The sequence below is a fragment of the Spermophilus citellus genome (genome assembly GCF_964194105.1).
Source record: "Spermophilus citellus genome assembly, chromosome: 13".
Lineage (NCBI taxonomy): Eukaryota > Metazoa > Chordata > Mammalia > Rodentia > Sciuridae > Spermophilus > Spermophilus citellus.
The window spans coordinates 13,310,135-13,333,247 of NC_138193.1; the positions used below are offsets into that span (position 1 = coordinate 13,310,135).

Genomic DNA, 23,113 nt, shown 5'->3' on the forward strand with positions numbered 1-23,113 from the left:
GCCTCCTGAGAAATGCACCATCCCTGTCACTCCAGCTCTCTCTCTCTTGCACACGGATGCAAGATCCTGGAATCCACGGTCTGAACCTCTGTCCACAGCTGTCCATAGACCAAAGCCCAGATTGGGCTCAGCCCCAGCCCCCAGCCCCTGGGCAGACCACAGGACTCTGCCCTATCTCATTTAACAAATGGGCCCTTATAGATTGGGTTTTTCCTTTGCATGGTTTATCTATAGTAGGTTTCATAGTAAGAGTGTGAAAGAAAGTTTCTCTCTTTTTTTTGAGGGGGGTACTGGGGATTGAACTTGGGGGTACTTGACCACAGAGCCACATCCCCAGCCCTATTTTGTATTTTATTTGGAGACAGGGCCTCATGGAGTTGATTAGCGCCTCACTTTTGTTGAGGATGGGTTTGAACAATTGATCCTCTTGCCTCAGCCTCTGGAGCTGCTGGGATTACAGGCATGTGCCACCACGCCTGGCAAAAGTCGATTTCTTTAGATAGCTTTAAAGAGACGCGTTTTGCATACGGCAGGGCCCACCCATTACAGGTGTCCAGGTCAGTGGGCTTCACACAGCCAGATACACGCAGCCTGGGCTGCCCTGCGTCTCCCTAAGCAGCTACTAATCTACCTTCTATCTACAGAGTTCACTATTCTGAACTTTTGCACGAGCGGAATCACAGGGGAACACCTTGCAGGTCATCCTTTGTGCCCTTCACTGCCCTGGCCAGAAGGTGCCCAGGGTATGGACAGCTGGCCAGCCACTGCCACAGGGTGGAGGCTCAGGGGCCATCGGGGCGAGGGCAGAACAGCTGGAGGGGAGTAGCAGGAGGAAGGCAGCAGGCGAGGCAGGGCCCAGAAGAGGCCTCGTGCCCTTCTTCATCCCACTGCTTGTGACAGAGGTGAGTCCTGTCCAGCCTCGCCCTGGACTAGTCCCCTTCCCCTGAGCAGAGTCTTTTGCTGCTCTTCCCTCTGTGCGGGTCCTGTGCAGAAGCTCTTTGGCAGCGGCCACAGCTGTGGTGAGCAAAGGCTTCTCCCTCTGCTATGGCCCCGGGGCACCCGCATCCCACAGGGTCCACTGGACATGCGAGGGGCTCCGCGGGAGCAGGAGGCTGTGGCAAGTGGCCCAGCCTCCACTTTCTCTGCCACCAGGCAAGTGGCAGAAGTCTCCCCACCGTGTGGGCTGGTGTGAACTGGCTGAAACTGTGGATGTGAGTGTGAAGCGTCTGGCACTGTGCCCGGCACCACCCAATAACTGGGATAAGGCACCGCCCACCCCGGAGGCCAGCAGCCCATCAGAGACAGATGCGTGAGCAGCAGCCACGTTCAACTGCCCCTCCCCACCCCTGCAGGTTCCACATCTGCAGATCCCACCAGCCACACACCTAAACTATTAAGAAAAATAGCTAGTGGTGGTGCACACCTGGAATCCCAGCAGCTGGGGAGGCTGAGGCAGGAGGATGGCAAGTTCCAGACCAGCCTCAGCAACTGAGCAAGACTCTGTCTAAAAATAATAAAAGGGCTGGAGATGTGGCTCATGGGTAAAGCACCCCTCAGTTCAATCCCCATATGTCACCCCACCTAAAAAATTCAGAAAAGTAATTCCATCTATAATGAATATGGTAGGGGCTATTTTTTCTTGTCATATAATATGGTATAACAACCAGGAACACAGCATTTACATTGTATTAGAAAACAGAACTCCTGCAGAGAGGATTTAAAGTATACAGAGGATGCAAATACCATGCCATTTTATACAGGGACTTGAGCATCCCCCGATTTGGGTAGCTGAGTGGGGAGGGGTGTCTTGGAACCAATCCCTGACAGCACAGAGGGACACATGTGTAAGGAAGGTGGACAACCCCAGCCCTGGATGGCAAAGCAGTCTGACCTGGTGCATGGTATCCATTGACTCTCTTTTTTTCTTTTTTTTTTTTTTTTTTTTTTTGGTGCCAGGGATTGAACCCAGGGACATTAGGCCATTGAGCCACATCCCTGCCCTTTTTACTTTTGACTTTGAGACAAGGTCTCACTGAGTTGCTTAGAGCCTCTCTAAGTTGAACTCAAGATCCTCCTGCTTCAGCCTCCTAAGTGGCTGGGATTACAGGCTTGCGCCCAGCTCCATGACTTTTTAAAAAAATTTTTTTTTAAATGATGTTGATAGACCTTTATTTTATTCATTTATTTCTGTGCGGTGCTGAGAATTGAACTCAGGGCCTCACACGTGCTAGGCAAGTGCTCTACCACTGAGCCACAACCCCAGTCCCTCCATTGATTCTTGAAAGAAGTGGACTGGGCTGATCAGCAGGCCAAAGGGTGATGGAGCAGCTCTCCAGGGCGAGGAGGAGTGTGTGCCAAGCCCAGAGGATGCTGAAGCAAATGCAGGACCTCCAGATGACCGGGGAGCCCAGCACGAGGTGGAGACACGGGGCTGCAGGAGATGGGCTCAAATCGGGGTGAGCGTGGAGAGCTGAGGTGCGGCGTGACTCATGGGAGCCGGCGCCCACCCCTCTCCACCTACTAAGTGGGCAGAAAGCAAACAGAGAGCAGGCGCAGCACCCACACCCGGGAGATAAGGCACTCGTGGGCAGTGAGCAAGCCATTCCTGCCTGGCCTCAGGACCCGATGGCCAAATATTTGTCAAGAGCAAGGGGTAGGTGAGGGGTCAAGCATCTCCCTTTGTAAAGAAAGCTCCAGGCAACTTGCAGCTGCCAGGGGGCGAACGCTCAGAGGCAAGTGTTTTGAAAACGTTACTCACCCAAGCAGAGGCACTGCCCGGTGTCTGCTCACCCGCATTAAAGTCCAGACAAGTACCGTCACCTGTGACCTGCACCCCTTCACCATCCCTCCTAACAGGACAGTGCAGCTTCTAGCAGCTGTCACAGGTAGAGCTCTCTATGTGGACATCCCGGTCGATTCTGCCCCCAGCTTCCAGCTGGGGGCAGGACCTGGGGCTGAGTCTCTGTGGTCCCCAGTCCTGACTCAGCATCTCATCAGCTGGAACACTTAAAAAAAATGTGGTGCCCAGCACCATGCCCAGGCCTAACTCAACCAGAGAGAAGCAGGGCTCAGGCCCAGGAGCAGAGGATCCGGCTCTTTGCCCAGGGCCTGGAAACACATTTTCATAACATAAGGCTCCTGGTGATGTTCTGGTAACTCCAGCCAAACAGAAGAGGACACAGGTCCTTCCTGAGTGCCCTGCTTTCCAGGGAGGCCTGAACTCGCCTCTGCAGCTCTGTGTACCTCTCTGTGCAAAATATCACCCTAAAATTTCCTCTCTTCTTGTTTTGATCTCTACCTTGCCTTGAACATGAGACTAGCTTGTCCCGTGTGTCCTCTAACTGCCAGGACACAGAGTCACTGTGAATGGGGGAGCCGTGCGGGTTCTTGGAGGTCCCTCCCTGCCCTGGTATTTGGGGGATGGAAATCACCTTCTTTAATTCAGTCCGGGGTTGGATGCAGGGCAGAGCTGAAGTTCTGTAAGAACCAGGGACCACGTACAAAACTCTACAAGATGTTTTCAAAGATTAAAAAAAAAAAAATCCCCTAAAGAGATAAGTGTTTGAGAGAACTCTCTCTATGTGACCCTCAGGAAGATTCTTTTTCTTTCTGAATTAACCCATGGGAAGTATACTAGAGTGGGTAAGGGTGCGGACTCCAGAGACCAAGTTAGCAAGTTTGTATCTCAGCTGTGTTGACCCTGGGCAAGTTCCTCAACCTCTCTGTTCCCTTATCTAAAATATAGTGATGATGATAATCATGAGAGTTGAGAACCAGGTACAAGTGAGAGTTCTACGTGCTTATAACCATTGTCACAGACGAAGCAAAGTCTCACCTGTGGCCAGGTGAAAAGCCCAGGGGTCTATGATCTCTACAACTCTCCACTTCCAAACTTGCTGAGGGCTGAAATTTAATAATTACCTCAAAAGCATCAAAAAGTACAAAACACACAATCTCCCAGAAACTGAAAGCTGAGAAAAATTCATCTGCCTCTGCAGAAGGAAACAGGACAGGCGCGAAGACAGAGGGAGGCCTTTCTCCTAACAATGAGCCTCAGTCCCACCAGGGGAAAGGAATTCTCCAGCACATTCTTGAGATTCATCTGCAGCTTCCTTTGCCTGTGTGGCTGAAAGGGCTCTTCATCCTCGTCCCCAGCACTTCCCTGCAGGCCTTAGTGACTGAGGTCCATGCCAGGGGCTTGCTGGAATTCTCTGGATGCTTCCCGGGCGGGGTTCACTGGACCCTGTCAAGATCTCTGCAGCAGAGACTCCTCTCCAGCAGGACAGGCTAAGACCTCAACCAAAGCCGACCCCCACACCTGGCTGTCCACCCCACCCTGGGAGCCCCCTGCAGGCAAATGCCACCAGAGTGAGAAGCAAGAGGAACTGGCCACAGCACTCAGACCCTGCACCCAATGCTGAGCCATGCTGCCATTGGGCCAATAGGCAAAAATCATGTCCCCAGGGAGGGAAAAGAGAGATAGTCTCACCAGATGAGTGGCATGTGTGGATGATCCAGGCTTCCTGGGGCTCCGGGCCAGGCAGGGAGCTCTCCTGAGACCTCCAGGAACAGCAGCCCCAACCAGCCACCGACTCTGCTCTCACCCAACTAGTTCATCAGTCAAGGGTTATTTCAGCGCCAGGAGGAGGTATGTGTGGGCGGTTTGTCCAGCACAATCACTGTGTGCTCTAGGAGAGGCCAGCGGCCTCACCAGCTCCAAGGGCGATGGCTCACGAATCCTCCTGCGTGTTCTGTGGAAGACGGGTGGTTTTCTTCTGTGAGTGTGCATGCGTGTGTGATTTTGATGTGCGAGTTGTGCATGTGTGGGCATGTGAGCTGATTTGTGCAGCTGTGGGTGTTGGGCATATGGTGTACCCACGTGTGCATGTATTCTTGTGTACAGAGGCTGGTTAAAGAGGAGCCACCATGGAGGAGGGACATGGCCTCACAGGATGACAGACTCTGAGATCAGGGTGAACGCAGGGCGCCAGGTCACAGAAGAACACAAAAAGGGGGAAAACAAGACCCCTAAACAGCGAGGCCTTCCCAAGGCCCTTGGCCTGCCCACCCATGATAGGTCCAGAGGGAGGCTGGGGGCCTCTCTCCCTGTTGGGAGGGGACGCTGAGAGGGCAGGAAGCAGACACCACAGGTTTCTCTAGTCCTTGGGAAGCCCACCTCCCAGGTATGGAGGCACAGGTCTCCTGACTAGTCCGGGCAGGCCTCCTTCACCCTGCCACTCAGTCATGCACTGGACAGACTCCAGAGTGACCACAGTGAGCCCTGGGGACAGGCACACCCAGGGAGATAAGCCTTATTCAATGACACACACGGAGGGCGGGCCTGTCTCCTTCCTCTCCTCTGCAGACTCGCTGCTGGTCCCCACAGGAGCAGCTCTGGGTGCACCAAGGGTAGATTCAGGCTTTGGTGAAAGTGTCAGGGCCCCAGAAGGACCAGCAAGATGCTCTGCCCGGGACAGGAGCAGAGTCCAGGGATCTGCACTGCTGCCTTGTCCCTGATGCTGATCCCATGGGAGGAACCTGGGGAGGAGGTCAGGTAGCTCTGTGTAGAGAACCCCTCCCTCTCTGCCCTCTGGAAAGGCAGGTTATTGGGGGTCTGACCTCTGGGCTGCCCCGGGACGAGCCCTGAGCATGCTCAGGAGGCCACCTAGCTCAGCTTACCTGTGCCAGGGGCTCCCTCCTCCGACCCCTTTGGTTCCAGGCTCCTTCCTTTCAGAGGGACCCATCATGATGACCCAGGTAGGCTTAGACCATGTCCCTTTATCTAATCTGAAGTGGACGGCAGGACTTGGGGGATTTGGGTCTGTTTGTAAAAAGCGGGGTAGAGACTTGGAATTCCAAGAAACGGGGGCCAAGTTCAGGCCTGCAGTTGATATTAACAGGTCAATCCCCGTCCAGGCCCGCAGCTCCACCCAGCCTCCAGCCCCTGGGAAGCCTGTCCCAGGGCACCAGCCACCACAGAACAGGCGACAGCTGACTTCACAGCCACCCCCCACCACACACCCCACACTAGCTACAGAACATTCATTAGCTCCCAAGTGAATCAAAATGCCTCTCGGATCCAGGTCCTCATTTGGATGGAAAATTTCACCTGCCACACCTCTACCCGCCGGCTTCAGCCAACAAGATAAACAGAAACCCGGAGTTTCCGTGAAAAACACAGAGTAAGCCACCTGGAAAAGACAAAATCAGTGGAAACACTAGACCAGAAAGCTGCAGCTTCAGTGCAAGAAAAACCAAAGGTATTGACAGGAGTCACCAAGCCGGCTGGAAATGTGGCCAGCAAACACACAGGACAGTGTGCCCCAGCCCTGGGGGACACTGCCCACTGGGCCGGGCGCTCTTCCTGAGGGTCCCAGGAATACCCTCTTGGGGATTGGTGACGGATGTCGGTTGCACCCCTCTGTCTGCCCCTGAGGCCAAGGACTCCTCTCATGACCTGTAAATGTTGGCCAGGTGGGAGACTGGGTGGAGGGAACCGGTGGGGCTGGCTGGCAGGGCCACCTCTGGCAAAGAAGCCCGCCCCCCGGCCCCCACGGCAGTGGACATGAGTGAATGCTGGGGCTGGATTTCGGGGGCGCCCGGAGACCCACCACGGGTGGTTCCCTTCCTGCCAGGCCCCTAGATCTGACCACACCTGACAGGGAAGGCAAGGGGGGAGGTGAGGGCAGGCTTCTGTGCCAGGGCATGCCCCTCCCAGAGAAGATGCCCATCCAGACAGGCCCTGCACTGCCACCCATGACAAGTCACTTTGGAAAGGCTAATCCCTACCCGTGGTAATGGGTTCCTACACCTGGGGACAGGTGCAGCCATCAGTCTGACACCGGGAACCACAATGCTGCCCCACCCATCCCGCACCAGTCTGGCCGAGTGGCACACAGAGCAGCCCAGCAAGCGCTCGGTCCCCAATGCAGAGAAGACTAGACGGGGAAGCCACTGTGCCTTCTCCTCAGCTGCCCCATTAGGCTGGCCAGGATGGCCCTCAGCCCAGCTGTCCCCTCTCAGTGCAAGAAGGACCACTGGGAAGGTCCTATAGAAAGTGGTATCTGAATGGGACAGGGGACGGAAAGAACAAGCTGAGTGTCCTCAGCAGCCCCACCAATCCCAAACCTCACCCCACCTTGCCTCGCACACTTGGCCCTGAGAGTGGCACACAGGGGCACCTGAGGTGCCAGGTGGTGGTGGGTGGGCAGGTTGACCAGTGATCCCAGAGCACTCTGGCTGGACTGAGGGAGTCCTAAGACCCACAGGGGGGTGGCTCCCTTCCTTACACACTCCTAACCTAACTGTGCCTGACCTGTAGCCATGAGCTGCAGGACGCATCATCCTACTGGTCTTGGTCTGTGCAAGTCACTCTGTGATGTTCACACAATGACAGACTCGCCCATGGAAGGGTTTCTCAGAACGTACAACTGTCCTCGTACAACTGTCCAAGAACCCCACCATAGTCCTTGAGGTGGGGCTACTACAGCCCCATTTTATTGGCATGGAAACTGATGCACCCATTGCCTGCATGCAGACAAGCTGGCCTCAGAGCCCAGGGTCACCCAGGGTCACCTGTCGGTCACCTAGGGTCCCACCGGCAGTTTACCAAGAAATCGCCCAGAATATTGGCATCAAGGAGAGAGACCAGCCCCCTTGTCCTCCCTGGCTGGCAGCCGCCGAGGCGTCTGGACAGGAAGGGCAGGCAGAGGAGGTGGCTCCAGGAAGCTGGCTTCTCCCTGCTCCACCCTCCACCTGGACAAAGAGCCTCCATCAACTCCCGGCCTTGGAAGGGGAGGAGTAGTACCTCACCCCTCATCTGCAGGCGCAGGGTTCCTGTCCTGGGACGCAGTCTTGACCCCTCACCCGCCCCCACCCACAGGCCAGGGATGTCATCTTCCTCCCTTTCTTGGGGTGCTCACCCCTCACAGCCCCTCTAGGGACCTTCCAGAGTCAATCCAGCAGCTTCATGGGGACTTCAGTGTCTCTCCCAGTGTGTCCTGGACACCCTCACAGGAATCTGAATTTCAGGTCAACTGAGAGTGGCCATGTCACCCCACCTCCGTCCTCCTACTGTCCATGTGTGTGGACCCATCATGGTTGGTGACAAGCTTTCCTTTAACTTGCTACATGTTCTCCCCAGGCCCAGGGCCTCACTGCATTAAGACGACTCCACGCTGGGGGGGGGGGGTGTGGTCCCACAGGGACATCCATGAGGAGGCAGCGGGGGCACCCTGAGACCCAGAATGGTAGAGAACCCTGGTTGGTGCGTCTCCACCCTGGGACAGCCTGGGGCAGCTGGAGGCCCAGCAGGCGCTCTGGAAGCCGGGCCTCACCACCAGAATGTAGAGGCATCTTGGACCCACCATGATGCAACACCAACAGAGACCTACTCCATTCTCCATGCTCCTCAGAACCACCTAAAACCGGAGGAGGTCAGCCACATGACCTGGGTTTCCTACTTCAAGGCCATGGGTCACTGCTACCACCATCCTCACACCCATCCACACCAGGGGACACCTGCAGGAGGATCTCTCCCGCCATTGCCTGTCCCTGGAGACTGTGGGCCCAAAGTGCCATGTCCAGGGACTGATGGTTCAGAGAGCAGGAGGAGGCCCCAGACTGGCTTGTGCCAAGGTAGAAAGCACCCAGACCCTCCTGCTGGGCAGAGCGGAATCAGCCCCCAGCCCCTGTCTAGCTCAAGACGGGCTGGCCCTAGGTGGCCCCGTCCCAGCCCCTTCTCTCAGGGAGGATGCTCTGGGCCCAGAGCAAAGCCCAGCCCTTCCTGAGGTCCTGAGAACTGGTGTGGACTGGCAGAACCACTGCTCTCGCAGTCTCCTGGCTGGTGTAGTGGGTCGCGATGCCAATGGTCACCCTCTGTCCCTGGCCATCTGAAACCTGAGCGCTTTCTTCCTGGCAGCAGCTTCTCGGGTTCTCCCACTCCCTCCTGAGAGCGGTCAGCAGAGGGGGTGCCTCCGTTCCCCCACAGCCAGGGCCTGTGGGGTGACTTGGGAAAAGCATTAAGGCAACCTGTTGAAGTGTCGCTGGGACGTGGGGCAGCAAGCAGGCAATCCCACGGTGGCCACACTGAGTTTCCAGAGAACAGCTCGAAGTCCCTGACTCCTGATCAAAGCAGGCCTCGGGTTCTTGAAAAACTAGAAAAGTCACTTCTCAAAGCCAAGATCACCCCTCACCCCGCCCCCAGCACCAGAGACTTCTGTCTATAATTCTCCTTCCTTCAGCAAAGACGTAGGAAGGAGAAAGTCGGGCAGCACGGGACTGTACCCCTCCCTGAATAGCCCCATCGAGGGGCCCACGACAGAGGCCAAAGACCCCGGGCTGGGAGCCAGCAGATGCAGCAGGAAAGGTCATCCCAGCTGGTGTCCTGTGCTGTCCAGGTAGGGCCAGTCCCACTCCCTGGGGACCACAGGCCAGGCTCCTGGCTGAGGCCACCGGAAAATTTCTCCTGGGACAGAGAATCCATGCCCTGGACCCATGAGAACCCCAAAACACCTTTTGAAAAAGCCTGAGGGGTGGCCTGGGGGCAGAGGACCACTCCCACTGAACCCTGAACCCGTGTGTGTGTGTGTGTGTGTGTGTGTGTGTGTGTGTGTGTGTGTGTGTGTCGGGGTGCAGGGCTTATCACTTGCAGATTCTGGGGCCTAGTGACTCAGAACCTGCTGAATGTGTTTTGATTAGGGCGGTGGTGTACTGGTCAGCTTCCCACGGCTCTGAGTTTCACTCCCTGCAGGGAGAGAAGGAACCTAAGCCCTGCCCAGGGTCCTTTCTAGAAGACAAAGTCCCTCTTAGGTGCCTGGATGGGACAGACTTGCCATCACAGTAGGATGTGCTCCAGGGACCCTGGGGACCCGGTGACCTGGGCAAGATTATCGTTTTATGAGCCTCAATTTCCCCCCAGTTCTGAAAATTAGGTTTCATGATTGGGCATCTCATCTCCTAGGAGTCAGGCTGCCTGTTCAATGAAGCCAGAGTGTGGACCACCCAAAGGAACTCTGCCATCACCCCGCAACCCCATCCTGGCTCTGTGGAGCACCTCTTCCCCAGACGGAGGAGCATCCAAGGACTTGTCTGGTCACTCTCAAGTAATAACAAGACCCTCTTCACTTTGGGTCACAAAACAGCTCTGGTTTTAGTAATTGCCTTAGAAATTAAAGCTGCAAACCAATTCCATGGCTCCCCTATCCCTCCTCCACCCCCAAACACGGGCTGGCTTTCACCCATGGACGGCCGACCGCGCTGTTCTGTGTGCTCCTGGGGCATGCCGGGAGGGGAAACACCCACCCGGGATGGAATTCCTAGCACACTCTCATCCAAGAATGGTTCTCCCCATTCTTTCTTTGCCAGCCTGCCTACAGGGGAGGAGGGAGGTGGGTCAAGGGTCTTGGCCACAGCTGGAACAGAAAGCATTCCATGGGAGCCTCCTACCGGGCAGTGGTGGTCTGGGCGTCATGGCGGCCCTGGCTGGGAAGGGAGGAGGAGAGAAAGCAGACACTGTGGCTCCGAAAAGAAGCGTCCTCAGTGGGTGGGGACTTTTTTTTCTTGCAGGGGAGGAGGCCATAAGCAAGGCCTGGACATCTCACCCCTGGGATCCAGGGGGATGCCATGACCCCACTGCCTGGGGGGTGCTTGGAAAGATGGGGGCACGCTGAGGGGCTGGGCCTGCTTCCCACTTCCTGTGAGGACCTTGTAGCCTTCAGAGTCAGGAGCTCTGGGATAGGGGTGCTGAGCCAGGGGGAGCTTGCCAGGCCCACCCCTGCCTGCTCCAGTGGGCAGTCCCCTGCCGTGGGAGTGGACTGCAGCTTCACCCTGCTGGCCCCAGACATCTGCACCTCCCAGGCTATTGGGATGTCAGGCCTGAGAAACTGAACCGTGACTCATCATCGGCTCGATGCACTACAAAATTAAAAAATAATGAAGCGTTTCACATGCGACGGGTGAGCGAAAATCACAAAGTCTGACGCTACCAAAGGGGGACAAGGATGAAGAACAATGGGGACTTTCATAGGCTGCCTGAAAGAGTCAGAGAAGGTCCAGGTCTAGCCTGAAGCTTATTTATATAGTTTTTTGGGGGGAGAGGGTTCTTTATAAATTAATTCAAAATTAGGCAGAGTCTTGGAAGGAGCCTGGGCAGGTGGAGGCGCTGAGCTTTCTACTAAGTCCCGTGCTGGTGTGGGTGAACAGGGATAACTCTTGGGGACCACAGATACGCAACACCTGGGAAAACAGATTGTGTGCCCTCTGACCCAGCGAGCTATATCCTCCCTGCATCCCCAGAAAAATTCCTGCAGCAATTACAAGAAGGGTCTTGCCAGTGTTGTACACAACAGCTAAAAGTAGCAAACCAGAAATAGCCAAAATGTCCACCAAGAGAAGAATCCATAAAGAGCATCAACATGTGTAAACCTCAAAGCATCATGTTGCAGGGTTTGTGCAGGATGCTGCTGTCATTAACAACACCAGGCTCATTGTCACAGTGCAGCCTGATGAACTTCACCTTTGGTCTAGGGATATCCCTGAGGGAGAAGGAAGGAGAGAACAAGGGGCTATCTAGCAGGCTTAGACACCATCGTATAAGCTTTATTTCCTTAACACTAAGAAACAAGGCAAATTATTATTGTACGAGGGACTGAATCCAGGGTGCTTTACCACTGAGCTTCATCCCCAGCCCTTTCTGTGTTTGTTATGAGACAGGGTCTTGCTGAGTTGCCCAGGCTGGCCTTAAGCTTGTGATCCTCCTACTTCATCCTCCCAGATTGCTGAGATGATCAGCGGGAACCCCCGCACCTGGCCAAACCCAGTCATCTTAAATCAACCAGTTGAGTGGTGTTCAACATGTTCCTAGTGTGGTGTAGCCATTGCCTCTATCTAATTGCTCCCCAATTCCCACCTCCCTGAGTTCCTGAAAAACCACCAGGATGTGTTCTGTCTCTACAGATTTACTTTTTGGGATATTTTATATAAATAGAATCTTACAATCTGTGACCCTTTCACTCTGTATACAGTTTTTTCTCTTCTTTCTTTCTTTCTTTGTACCAGGGATTGAACTCAGGGGCACTTAAACTCTGAGCCACATCCCCAGCCCTTTTTGATATTTTATTTAGAGACAGGTTCCCACTGGGTCCCTTAGGGCCTCCCTAAATTGCTAAACCCGTCTCTGAACTTGCCTTAGACTCTGGGGATTACAGGGTGTGCCACACCCGGCTTTTGCATACAGTTTTCAAGGGTTCCAGACAAGAGCTGCTTTCAAGGTTGATCACTTCTGTAAGATGAATCAGAACTGCATTCCTTTCAATTACTGGATAATTTTCCACAGTAGGGAATCTATCCTAAGTTGTTTATCCAATTCATCCATTGATGGGTACCTGGACTGTTGGCCCCTATGGGTCATTGCCGATAGGGCTGCTAGGAACACATGTGTGCATGTACTTATTTAATTCCCTGGTTTGAATCCTGTGGTTGGGTATGTAGGGGTGGAATTGCTGGGTCCTAGGGTATTTTTTGAGGAACCACCAAACTGTTTTCCAAGGTATCTGAACTCTTATATTTTCAGAAACAATGCACAAGAGTTCCAATATTTTTCCATACCCCAATCAACCCTGTTATTTTCCATTTTCTTTTTGTTTGGAAGTTTTATTGAAGGCCTTGCTGCTGGACCCATTTAAACCAGAACAGCCAGCCTAATGGTGTGAAGCAATATGCCCCATGGTTTCCATCCCATTCCCCTGGTGACTAACATGGCAGAGTATAATGTGTGTTTGTGTGTCTGTTCAGGTCATTTGCCCATTTTCTAGTTGGGTATTTTTTGTCTTTTTGTTGAGTTGCTTCATAGTCCACGATTTAAGGAAACCCTCCCAGGGGCAGCAGGTGCCTCTCAGACCCTTTTCTTCTCTACTCCTTCCTCACGTCAAAACACGCACAGCTCCATGTGTACCATCCATGCAGAGGAAAACCTGAAGGGTTAGTGTGCACCTCTTCTCCACCCCGACAGCGGCAACCCCGCCTCTAACACAGAAAGCAAGAAAGAAACTCAGAGGTAGAGTAAGATGTCCAGGGCCTCCAGGGAAGTAACAGCTACAGGGGGAGAATACAGAAGTGGAAGAGAAGCAATTTCTAAGACAGCTGACAGGGAAATGGTATGAACCAGGGGGGAATTTATTCATTCTGGAAACTTCTACTACTGGTAGGTGACAAAACCAGGCTAGAGGAGTAAGTTTAACAGAAGGTTCTCAGATTTGCCCCCCCCAACTTTGACCAAAGATGGCTGTGGTGGGTTGGCTGGGACCCTCCTCCCCACTCCCCTACAGATTAGATCTTGCTGCCTGGCTGGGCTGTTCCTACCCTCAGGGGCACTCCTGCCCTCCTGCTGAGCCACTAAGAGGAGGCCAGGGAGCCCTGGGAGGTTGTCCCTTCTGGGAAGTCAGGGCAAACCATTTGCCTTCACTGAGCTCCATAGGGCTTTGAAGACTCTAAGTCACTCACAGGACATTCAAGAGACACTAAGATCTTTTTTTGTTGACAAGCCTCTCTGCCCATCACATCGCACCACGAGACATGATTTCTTAGAGTTGCAAAGCTCTGCCTTTGTAAATACCTCTTTGTAAAGCCCTGAAAGAAGGAATCACTCCTTAGTCCCGGGTTCCAGGCAACAGCTGCTCATTTTCAGAAGTCCAACCTTCCACAGACAGGAGATGGGAAACAGAAGCTCCCAGAGGAACCTCATGAAGGAGGAAAACCCAGTGGGTATTCTCAGGCCTAGGCCAGACCCAAGGGGACTCCTGCACGGAATCCATGTGCCTGGTGCTGTTGGGGGTTTTGCCAGATAACCTGGAAGGTAGAAAATCCCCAGGTGGCCCCAGAGCCAGCTAAAGACCCCTCAGAACTTGAGCAACCCCCTCCCAACTTGGGGCCTGGCTGTCCCTGTCTATAAATAGTGGGGCTGGGCTCAATGGTGTCCAAGATTTCTTTTAAATATTACTTCCATGTTCTGGCTATGCCCAGGATGTGAAGTCAATCTGGATGAATGATAGCCCTGCCACCGAGCAACTGGGTTTCCCATGGCCCCTCTTCCAAGTCCTTCAAGGATGACACAACCTCCTCTCTTCTGTGTAAACACCTCTCACCATCAGACAAGAAGCAGGGGTCCTGCTCTAAACCTGTCAGCTTCCCACACTGTCCTCCTTACCCAACCCTCTGGCTTCTGCACCGGGTGGTACACACAGGAAAAGGTCTCCCCACCTGCCAACCACACCCACAGAATTAATAAAGCACACGCCCCCCCCCCCCCCAAATAAAGCACCAGAAGCCCCCAGGGAGTTGATGCCGCTGGGGATCTAAAGCCTAGAGACACAGTGACACCTTACCAGGAACCCACAGTGAAAAGATCTTTCCTGCAGCCACAGGGGCTGCTCAGTCCCTTCAGCGCAAGGCCGGACCAGCCGCAGGTGCTGAGCCTTCTCCAGCCCTCAAGGTCAGCCAAGCCATGGGGACTGGCTCCCCGCCCTCCAGGGGAGAATGACTACGGAGCAAACGCTGGCCCCTATTTTCCTAATTCCGGGTCAAATTTGTCTCACATACATTCATTCGTCGGAAACTTTTAAGAGTCCAGAAGAGAATAATTCGGATTCAGTTCCTCTTAATCTCTAAACTTCGGTCGGCAATACTAAGGTTTCTATTGCTGATTTCTTTCTTTTCTTTTTTTAAACAAAACCCTGTCCTTTGAAAAACTCTAGGCATCCTTACAAGTACTTGGTCCGACCACAGGGCAAAGAGCGGGGTGAGTTTTCCCTGCACAGCCAGGCAGAGCAAACTGGGCGCGCCGCCCTGAAGACCCAGCGCAACGAGACCCCGCCAGGCTTGCTCCCAGCATCTGACCCTGGGTGCGAACTGTCATTGGTCTAGAAGGGAACAAAAGACTGGGCGGTGGGAAGGACTTTCTGAGGGTGGCCCCCTCACCCTGTCCGTGCTACCTTGACGCTCCGGGGACCGCGCAGCTTCCAGCTTGGGCCCGGATAGCTGCGCGGTGCAGTGAGAGAGCGGCCGCTCCAGCCATCCCGTCCCCTCCCGGCCCTGGGGCAGGGCGCGCGCGCCACTCACAAACTCAAAGACGAAGAGTAAGTCTGGGAAGGTGGCGAAGACCGAGAAGCCACTGGGCAGGGAGCTGCCACCCGAAGCCGCTGCGGGAGCCATGCCGGCGAGCTGGCGTCGGCCTCGGGACTGGACGCGCGCGGCTGCGGCTCCGGCTGCTTGCTGACCACTCGCTTGCTGGCGAAGCCCAGTGGCTGGGCACCCCAGCGCGCGGGTTAAGAGCTGGGGCGTCCGGGGCATCGGAGGGCGGAGCCCCAGGCCTGCCCCGCCCCCGCCCCACCAAGGGACCTGGTCAGGGCGCCGCAGGCGCAGCCCAGAAACACACCCAGGGCACTCTGCGGACTCGCGGAGCCAGGGACCGGGACCTGATGCCCACGTTCCACCCAGGGCTGCCACCTCTGCCGAGAGCAGGATCCGTGAGGCGCCTTGAGCTTTGCGCGCCTTGCAGGTGATCGCAGTCCTTTAAGAATGATGGCCACCAATAGCCTGGTCTCTTAATCCTCCCCTAAGGGACCCCTCGGGTCACTATTGCTTTAACTCTTTAGTTGGGTCTCCATCTTTCCGCTGGGTGCTTTAATGTGCAAGACCTCCGCGTCCTGGTTCACCGTGGGGAGGGTTCCCGGTCCTAACCGCAGCTGCAACCTGCTGGTTCTGCCTGGGAGTCCCTGAGATGGCTCTGGCCATGGATGGATCCTTTCTTGCGTAGTGGGAACCCAGCAAGGGGAACCTCGCACCCGCCCCACCCTGGTCCTCTTGATGCAGCCGCTGTGTCTGAGTGAGAGCAGGGCTTGCTCTCACCTGCAGCGGTGCTGGGCAGGGTCACAGTGAATCCACGGCAAGAAGGAGCATTGATAGAGATTGGAGGTGGGACAACCCCGCACTGCACCCCAAGAGCTTTGACTCTGTTGACCCTCGCGTTGTTTTATGTTTTTATCGTTTGTTCGTTGTTTTGCATTTTTCCTTAACAATTTTGAAATTCTTATTTGCTTTTATTTTTAAACAAGCATCACACTCCCCTAGTTGCCCATTTAATTTACTATTCTCAGTATCACTGCCAAGTTTCCTTTACAACCGTGATAACCTAAGGCATGCCAGGAGGCAGTGGCGTGAGCTTTCAACTCACACCCTACCTGTACCCAGGGTCACTTCCTCCTCTAGCAGCTCTGTTCCCTTTCCAGCTGCTAGAGAGAGAGGAAAGGAAATTCCTTCACTTGTTTTCCAAAGCAAATGCCCTCTCCCTTGACTTATGAAAGGGACCAGGCATTTGAAATGAGAAAGTCCCATTCTGCCTTGGTGAGCCTCTTCCACCTTGGTGTCTTGGAACTGGGTGCCACAACCCAGGGCAGGACCTCTTTGACCATAAGGGGCTGCAGGGTTTTCTGGGGCCCTCCCCGCTTGTCCTCACTTATGCTGGGAGTCTTCCAGCTTGTAAAGTGGACCTCATGGCTCCCAAGAGAACATCTTCCTCCTAAGGAAACTGTAGACAATCCTGAAAGCCAAGTGGCCACAGAAAGTCACCCAGGGCACAGGATGACAATAACCCTCCAGCAAATCCGGCCAGAGTGGCTTAGCAATTTCTCTGTGGTTTATACTAATTGGAAACTCACACAAAGCTCCTGCCCACTCAATACCGTCTTTACCCAGCTTTGAGGCTTAGCTGTGCTTTGGTTTGGTTTGTTATTTCACTACCTCTTTCAACCCTTTGTTGTTAAAGTCCTTCATGCTTGGGCCAGTGACTTTGGGGAAAAACCTGGTTCCTGATGCACCCCACAGAGGCTCCAAAGAGCCAGCCCTCCCTGAGTAAGGTATGGGTGGAAGAGTCTCTGCAAGACACGACAGAGGATTAGGAGGGCTCCTGGGTCCAGGACAGGAGGCTTGTCCGTATCTGGTGAGCCTTCATTTCACCTGGAGTCCTTTGCCGGATGTTCACCTTCTTTTCCAAACTCGAAACACTGTGGAATGTCTCCTGTCCCCATCCCCACCGCCATTTCCGTCCCTGATGCAGTATATCCTTGGCAGTCAACCAGGGACCCAGCCCTGTGTTCTGTTCTCAGTAAATATTTCCCACTATCAGAAGGCCCCAGTCTCATCTGGGCCAGATGCCCAGAGAAGAAGTGGAACAACCCAGGTTGAACATAAAGAGCACTGGCCAATCCAGATGGGCCTCTTCACTTGACAGCAAAGCCTCCCCAGGAAGTTCTGGGCCCCTCCTGATGATTTGGGAGGTTTGTATTTGTAAGAAGTCTAGGATCTCAACTTGGTTTCCAGCAGGCGATATATATATAAAGACCCACTTCAGCCAGCAATTCTCTGCAGGGGCCTGAGTCTTCCCAATAGCACAATGGGTGTGAATGCGTGTGGGTCTGGCGTGAATCTGGGCTTCCTCAAATTATCTGATGGCCTAGGGCAGGTTTCTACCAAGTAGAAACTGGAAGTCACGATTGCTGTGCAGCTGAGTCAGGAAAAGGTCACCTTCAGCTTACGTGTGGATAGGGAGGGAACAGATGGGAAAGTGGGACGTGTTCAGGGAAAGACTCATGGGGTAGGAATTGCCGATGAATAGCAGCAGAGGCAATTTGGTTTTGAGATCAGTAAGAGGACTCCCTCTTTATGGATGAGGTAACAACCTCAGAAAGGTTAGGCAGCTGCATAGTGGAACTCAGCCTTGAACCTGAGGCTGCCAACCTCCCAAGCTGCAAGCATTTGATTGAAACCATGCTTGAGATGGGCAGACGCCCATCAAATGCCAAGCTCCACACATCATCAGGTGTGGCTCTGGCCCTTGCTCCCTGGAGCATCTATATGCTGCTGACAGGCCCTGGGACCTTCCCTCCCCTGACAGGGGACACAGGAAGGTGGGGTCATCTTCCTGGTACAGGTGAGAAAGCTGGGAACATGCCTGCTTCAGAGCTACCCAGAGCAGCGCATTTCCACGGATGGCATGAGACACTGAGGACCCCTGCTGGGAGGATGGAGTAATGCAGCCACAGCTGCCTTGACCCTAGATGTGGAGAGGAGCCAGCTTTACCAGGGCCCAAACACCTAGCTCTGCCACAGCTACTTAGCCCACGTGATCTCGTTTGGTCCCAGAGTCTCTCTGGTGGGTGTCACCCCACCATCCAGGCTCAGAGTGGGTGGTAGTATGTCCAGGTCACGTGGTGGCCAAGCAAAGCTATCCTCTTGAATCTAGCAGGCAGGCTGCCCCACTCCTCTGTGCCCACTGTACAAAGCCACAGACTTGAAAACTAGAAGTGGCAGTTGTTCACCAGAGGGCTGTCCTCTGTTGGCCCTGCCACCACTAGGGACAATGAGCCGCAGAGTCGCTCTTTCTTCTTTGCCAGCCTCTCTGGGCTTGTGTTGTCTAGTGCTCTGGCATTCTGAGCACAGAGCTGGGCTGGCATCGTCTGGGAGTCTCCAGGAAGAAGGCAAGTCCTTCTCCTCTGGAGAGTTCCATCTGAAAGGGATGTCACACTCGTGTTGGTGGATAGTTGGCCAGGCCCCTCTTTGGCTGGCTGGGTCTGCACTGGGCCCTTTCCCTGTCACCATAGGCCAAGTACCAAGGGGTGGCATCTTAGTCTGTTCAGGCTGTTGTCACAAACTGGGGAAATTATAAACAACAAAGATTCAAGTCCAGTCGAGGCACTGGCAAATTTTTCTGGGGAGGCCGACTCTCTGGTTCTTCTCTCCGATGGTGCCTTCTTGCTCTCTGAGGGGTCTCTGGCCTCTTTCACAAGGGCACTCATCCTATCCTCAGGAAGGGGCTCCTCCCTGTGACCTAATTACTTCCTAAGGGCCCCCCTCCTGATAGCACCACCTTAGGGGTTAAATTTCTAACATAAATTTTTGGGGGGACACAACATTCAGACCAAAGCAGCTGGCACAGAGACTAATCCTTCTGCAGTAAGTTGAGGTGGGAGCAGTTTGTAGCAGAGCCCCCACTTCTGGGCACTTCTAGGGTGGCAGCTGTGTTCCTGCCCTGCAGATGCAAACTGAATAGAGGTCCCCAGCCTGCATTCCCTCATGAATCCAAGTTCAGTTTGCGCTGGGCAAAGAGGAGCCCATAAAGGAGGGTGGACATCACCTTGGCCTTTATGAAGTGCATTCTAGGGTCCAGACATAATAAATGTGTGCTGATGTTTTGTGCTGGATGTGGGGTCGGGGAGCCCCAAGAGCATCCACCAGCATAGCCCGTCCTGGCTTAGGGTTGGGTGCTCGAGGAAGGAGGTGCCCTATAGCTGCTGGGCGGGGGCGAACCAGGTGGTGGGGAGAGAGGTTTCTGATACAGGAACAGACAGCCCCTGGGCCCTCATCTCCTGGGGTTCTGGGGGCACACGGTGTCTCATGCTACACGCCTGAAAGATTACATAAGGACACCAATAGGTAGAGTCAAGCCAGGCAGTGGAGAGGAGAGAAGGCAAACGTGAGCAGATGGGAGTCCAGGGCAGAGGAAGAACTGCGGCCAGGGCTGGTGCTGGCCAGAGAGACAGGGGGCCCACAGGCTGCATTGAATTGGGGTGTGAAGAGGAGAGGGAGAAGGGATGCCAGACCCGGGCAAGGGTGCAGAAGCTGGGGAGCAGGAAGCCCTTGACCCATGTCAGGGGCAGGGTGGCTGCTGAGCAGGGCTGGAAAGAACTGGGCAGTTCTGGGCTCATGGAAAAGAGTCAAAAGTCCTCGGGCAGGAAGCACAGGTAGCACTGTGTGGCTTCCCTCTAGCTAACCCAAGGGCAGCTGTCGCAGCTCCTGCCTGCTAGGAGACGGTCCTCTCTGCCCAGGGTGGGGGCCCAGCACCTCTGCATGGCAGCTCAGCACCCGCCCAGCAAGTTGCACCAGGAATTTGGCCCAAGTTGACTGAAACCTCAGGAAATGTGAACTCCACAGAGCAGGAGGGGCCAGTGGGTCCTGGGAATGCAGTCTTAGCAGGTTTGGGGCTGGGCGGGGGCTCCTTTTCTTGAGGTTTCACTAACAACACCCTCAGATAGCCTTTGCCACACAGCAGGCCTCCTGAGACGCCCAGCTGGCTGCTGAGAAAATACCAGAAGTGAGCAGCCGCGCCCCAGAACCAGCCTGACCCCGGGCTTCTCCTTCTCAAGCTTGTACTTGGGCCTTTCTCTAAAACCCTCTGGCTCTGGAACTGACCCCCTCATGCGTGACCAGAGGCCCACCTTCTAGAGAGACCATGTCGCCCTTTGACAGTGGGGGACCTCTGACCTCGCCCTCCTGCCACCGATGGTGACCGTGGACACTCTTGGACTGTAGATTTTTATTTAGTGTTCCTGTTTTCTGTTGGAAAAAAATACTCCCATGCTTGGAAAGCAGCAGAAGAGCACTGGACTGGTGCCCACCCCTTCTTCCAAATCAGGGCAACTGTCTCATCTCTGTAGGTGGTGGTGGTGGTGGTTGTTGTTGTTATTATTATTAGTTTAGAATTCATGTAGAGATGGATTCGTTCATTCTCTGAACTTCTATTTCCAGGAAGTGATACGTCCATTCATTCAGCCTCCAGGTGAAGACCCTCCAAAGCTGACTGAGCACAGGCCACCAGGCTGGGCATGGAGGTGCCTTGGGAGCCTGGGAGGTGACAGCAGGGCCAGCGCACCGCAGGCATTTCAGGGTGGGGGCCGTGGAGCCCTGGCGGAGGCTGGGGGAGTGCCCCTTTGGGGAGGTGCCAATGTTTCCTCAGTCCTGAATCAACTTGGAACAGAGTTCAAAGAAGCAAGGAGGTGGTACCAGCCCAGAGGTCCCTGAGTTGACCCACCGGCCCTGGAGATATGGAATGGCATGAGATCAGAAAACAGTAAAACCATAAATCTCAACCAAAGCAGAATCCAAACTTGCTGCAAAAGAATGGAATGTTCTGGGCATGAGCAGGAGCTTGCTCCCTGGTCTCTGGACGCCCAGTGCTGAGCGCACGGGGAGGGCAGTGCGTGCTCACTAAAGGACAGGGAGAGAGGGAGGGGCAGGGAGGGAGGGACAGAGGGGAAAGCAGGCAAGGGAAGCCCATGACCCCTCGGGGTTTCCTAACCTCCTCACTCTTGTCACCAAGTGTGTTCCTTAGTGATTGCTCCTGACACAACAAATAGGTCAGTTCTCTCAGCTCTAGGGCCTAAAGAGGCAGGAAGAGCTCCCGGCTGCCCCAGGGCTTGTTCTGTGGCTCAAAGCAGCCGAGCTTGAAAGGAAGGGAGGGGCCTCGTCCTGACCCCCTGGATAGCAGAGGAGGCCTCCAGAGGTGCACCCCAGAGGTTCATGGGAGTGGAAGCCCAGGAGGTGAGGGGGGCCTACAAGGAGAAGGGCTGGGGCCTCAGCTGACCAGCCATTGCACCACCGAGGTGATTCAGACCCACCACCTCTGCCTCACCTTCCAGATCCTGCACCCCCTAGACTCTCTGCAACCCCAGACCCTGCACCCCTAGACTCTGCACCCCCAGACCCTGCACTCCTCAGACTCTGTACCCACAGACCCTGTACCCCCTAGACTCTGCACCCCTAGACTCTGCACCCCCAGACCCTGCACTCCTCAGACTCTGCACCCCCAGACCCTGCAACCCCAGACCCTGCAACCCCAGACCCTGCACCCCCTAGACTCTGCACCCCCAGACCCTGCACCCCTCAGACTCTGCACCCCCAGACTCTGCAACCCCAGACCCTGCACCCCCTAGACTCTGCACCCCCAGATCCTGCACTCCTCAGACTGTGCACCCCCAGACCCTGTACCCCCTAGTCCCCACTATCTTCCCAAACCAGCAGTTCCCAGATCTCCTCACTTCTCAGATCCATCAAGTCCCCAAATTTCTTAGAAAATTGGAGAGACCAGATCCCTGGCCCCAGCAGATCCCCTGAGCATGTCACCTCTCCCCACCGTGTCCAATCCACTCAGCTCAGGACGGTCACCAGACCCAGGACCTCTGTGTCTGCACCGGGGGACACCCTGCGGGGGGTGGGGGTGGAAGACAGTAGACATCTAGATACTGGCAGGAAGGTGGCAGGAGAGTGTCCCTGGGAGGTGAAGAGAGGAAGTCACAGGCCAATATATAAATATAACCCTTTTTTTCTCTTTAAAAAAATAAATAAAAGCTTATACATTCTTGGCTAAATAAGCAGTAGGAAGCCAGAGCCATGTGTTTCATGGTGGGGACAGGATTGGTGGGTGAGGAGTGGGTATCAGCATGCAGAAAACACACTCCAACATAGAGGAGGGGCTCACGGTGGCCCATGGCGGGCGGAGCCCTTGCCTGGCTTGTGTGGGGCCCTGGGTGCCATCTTCAGCACCACATAGAAATAATGAAATCAAGGTCACCGACAACTAAGAAACACACTAAAGGAGGGGTCACCTCTGCCGCGGCCGCTGCCCCGCTGTGCCACCTCTGCCTGTGGCACAGCTCTGACTGTGGACAGACTTTATACTCAGAGGTCCCTGTTTCTAGGGACAGTTCCCCCCCACTGCCCCACCTCTCAGGACAGGCCTGGATGTATGGCTGGACAGACTGCGGCATGCCTGAGGCCTAGGACGGCTCATAGACCTATGTCCCCGTCCCCAGAGGCCTCCGACCTGGGAGCACCCGGCTCTTAGCTTGCTGGTCTCCAGGCCACGGCATGTGGCAGCCCCTGGCTTAGGTTTCCAGAGGAACCTGGCCTCTGAGGTGCCAGGCAGGGCTGAGCCACTCTTCTTCCCACGTTGCCCCCCCTCTGGTCCCGTGTTGAAGGCACAGAGACACCTGAGAGCCCTCAGATTCCAGAGTGAGCTCAAGACCTGACTGGCTGTGTCCCTTCTGTTATGTACTCAATATGCAACTTCAGACGAGTGACTTGGCCTCTCTGTGCCTCCGTTTCCTGGTCTATGCAATGGTGACAGTAATCCCTCCGTCACAGGGTTATGGGGATTAACAAGATAAAACATGTTGAGCGGCCTCTTTGGAGCCCAGGAGGAAGTGAACCTCAGGGTGCGGGCACGGGTGCAGGCACTAGCAGGGCCACAGGTTGACTGGGAACTCATCCCCTGCCCGCACACAAG

The 23,113-nt window shown here is 54.8% G+C and overlaps 1 protein-coding gene across 2 annotated transcripts in view; it reads right to left on the minus strand.

Annotated features, from left to right (window-relative positions):
• Positions 1-15,352, minus strand: part of LOC308632297 (myelin and lymphocyte protein) — a 357,374-nt gene extending 342,022 nt beyond the window's left edge. For both annotated transcript variants that reach the window (XR_014018497.1, XM_081264275.1), the window contains exon 1: positions 15,115-15,352. Coding sequence is in view for 1 of the 2 variants with exons in the window: in XM_081264275.1 (XP_081120401.1) it covers positions 15,115-15,345 (231 nt within the window). In the remaining variant the exon portion in view is untranslated. The remainder of the gene's footprint in view (positions 1-15,114) is intronic.
• Between the last annotated feature and the right edge of the window lie 7,761 nt (positions 15,353-23,113).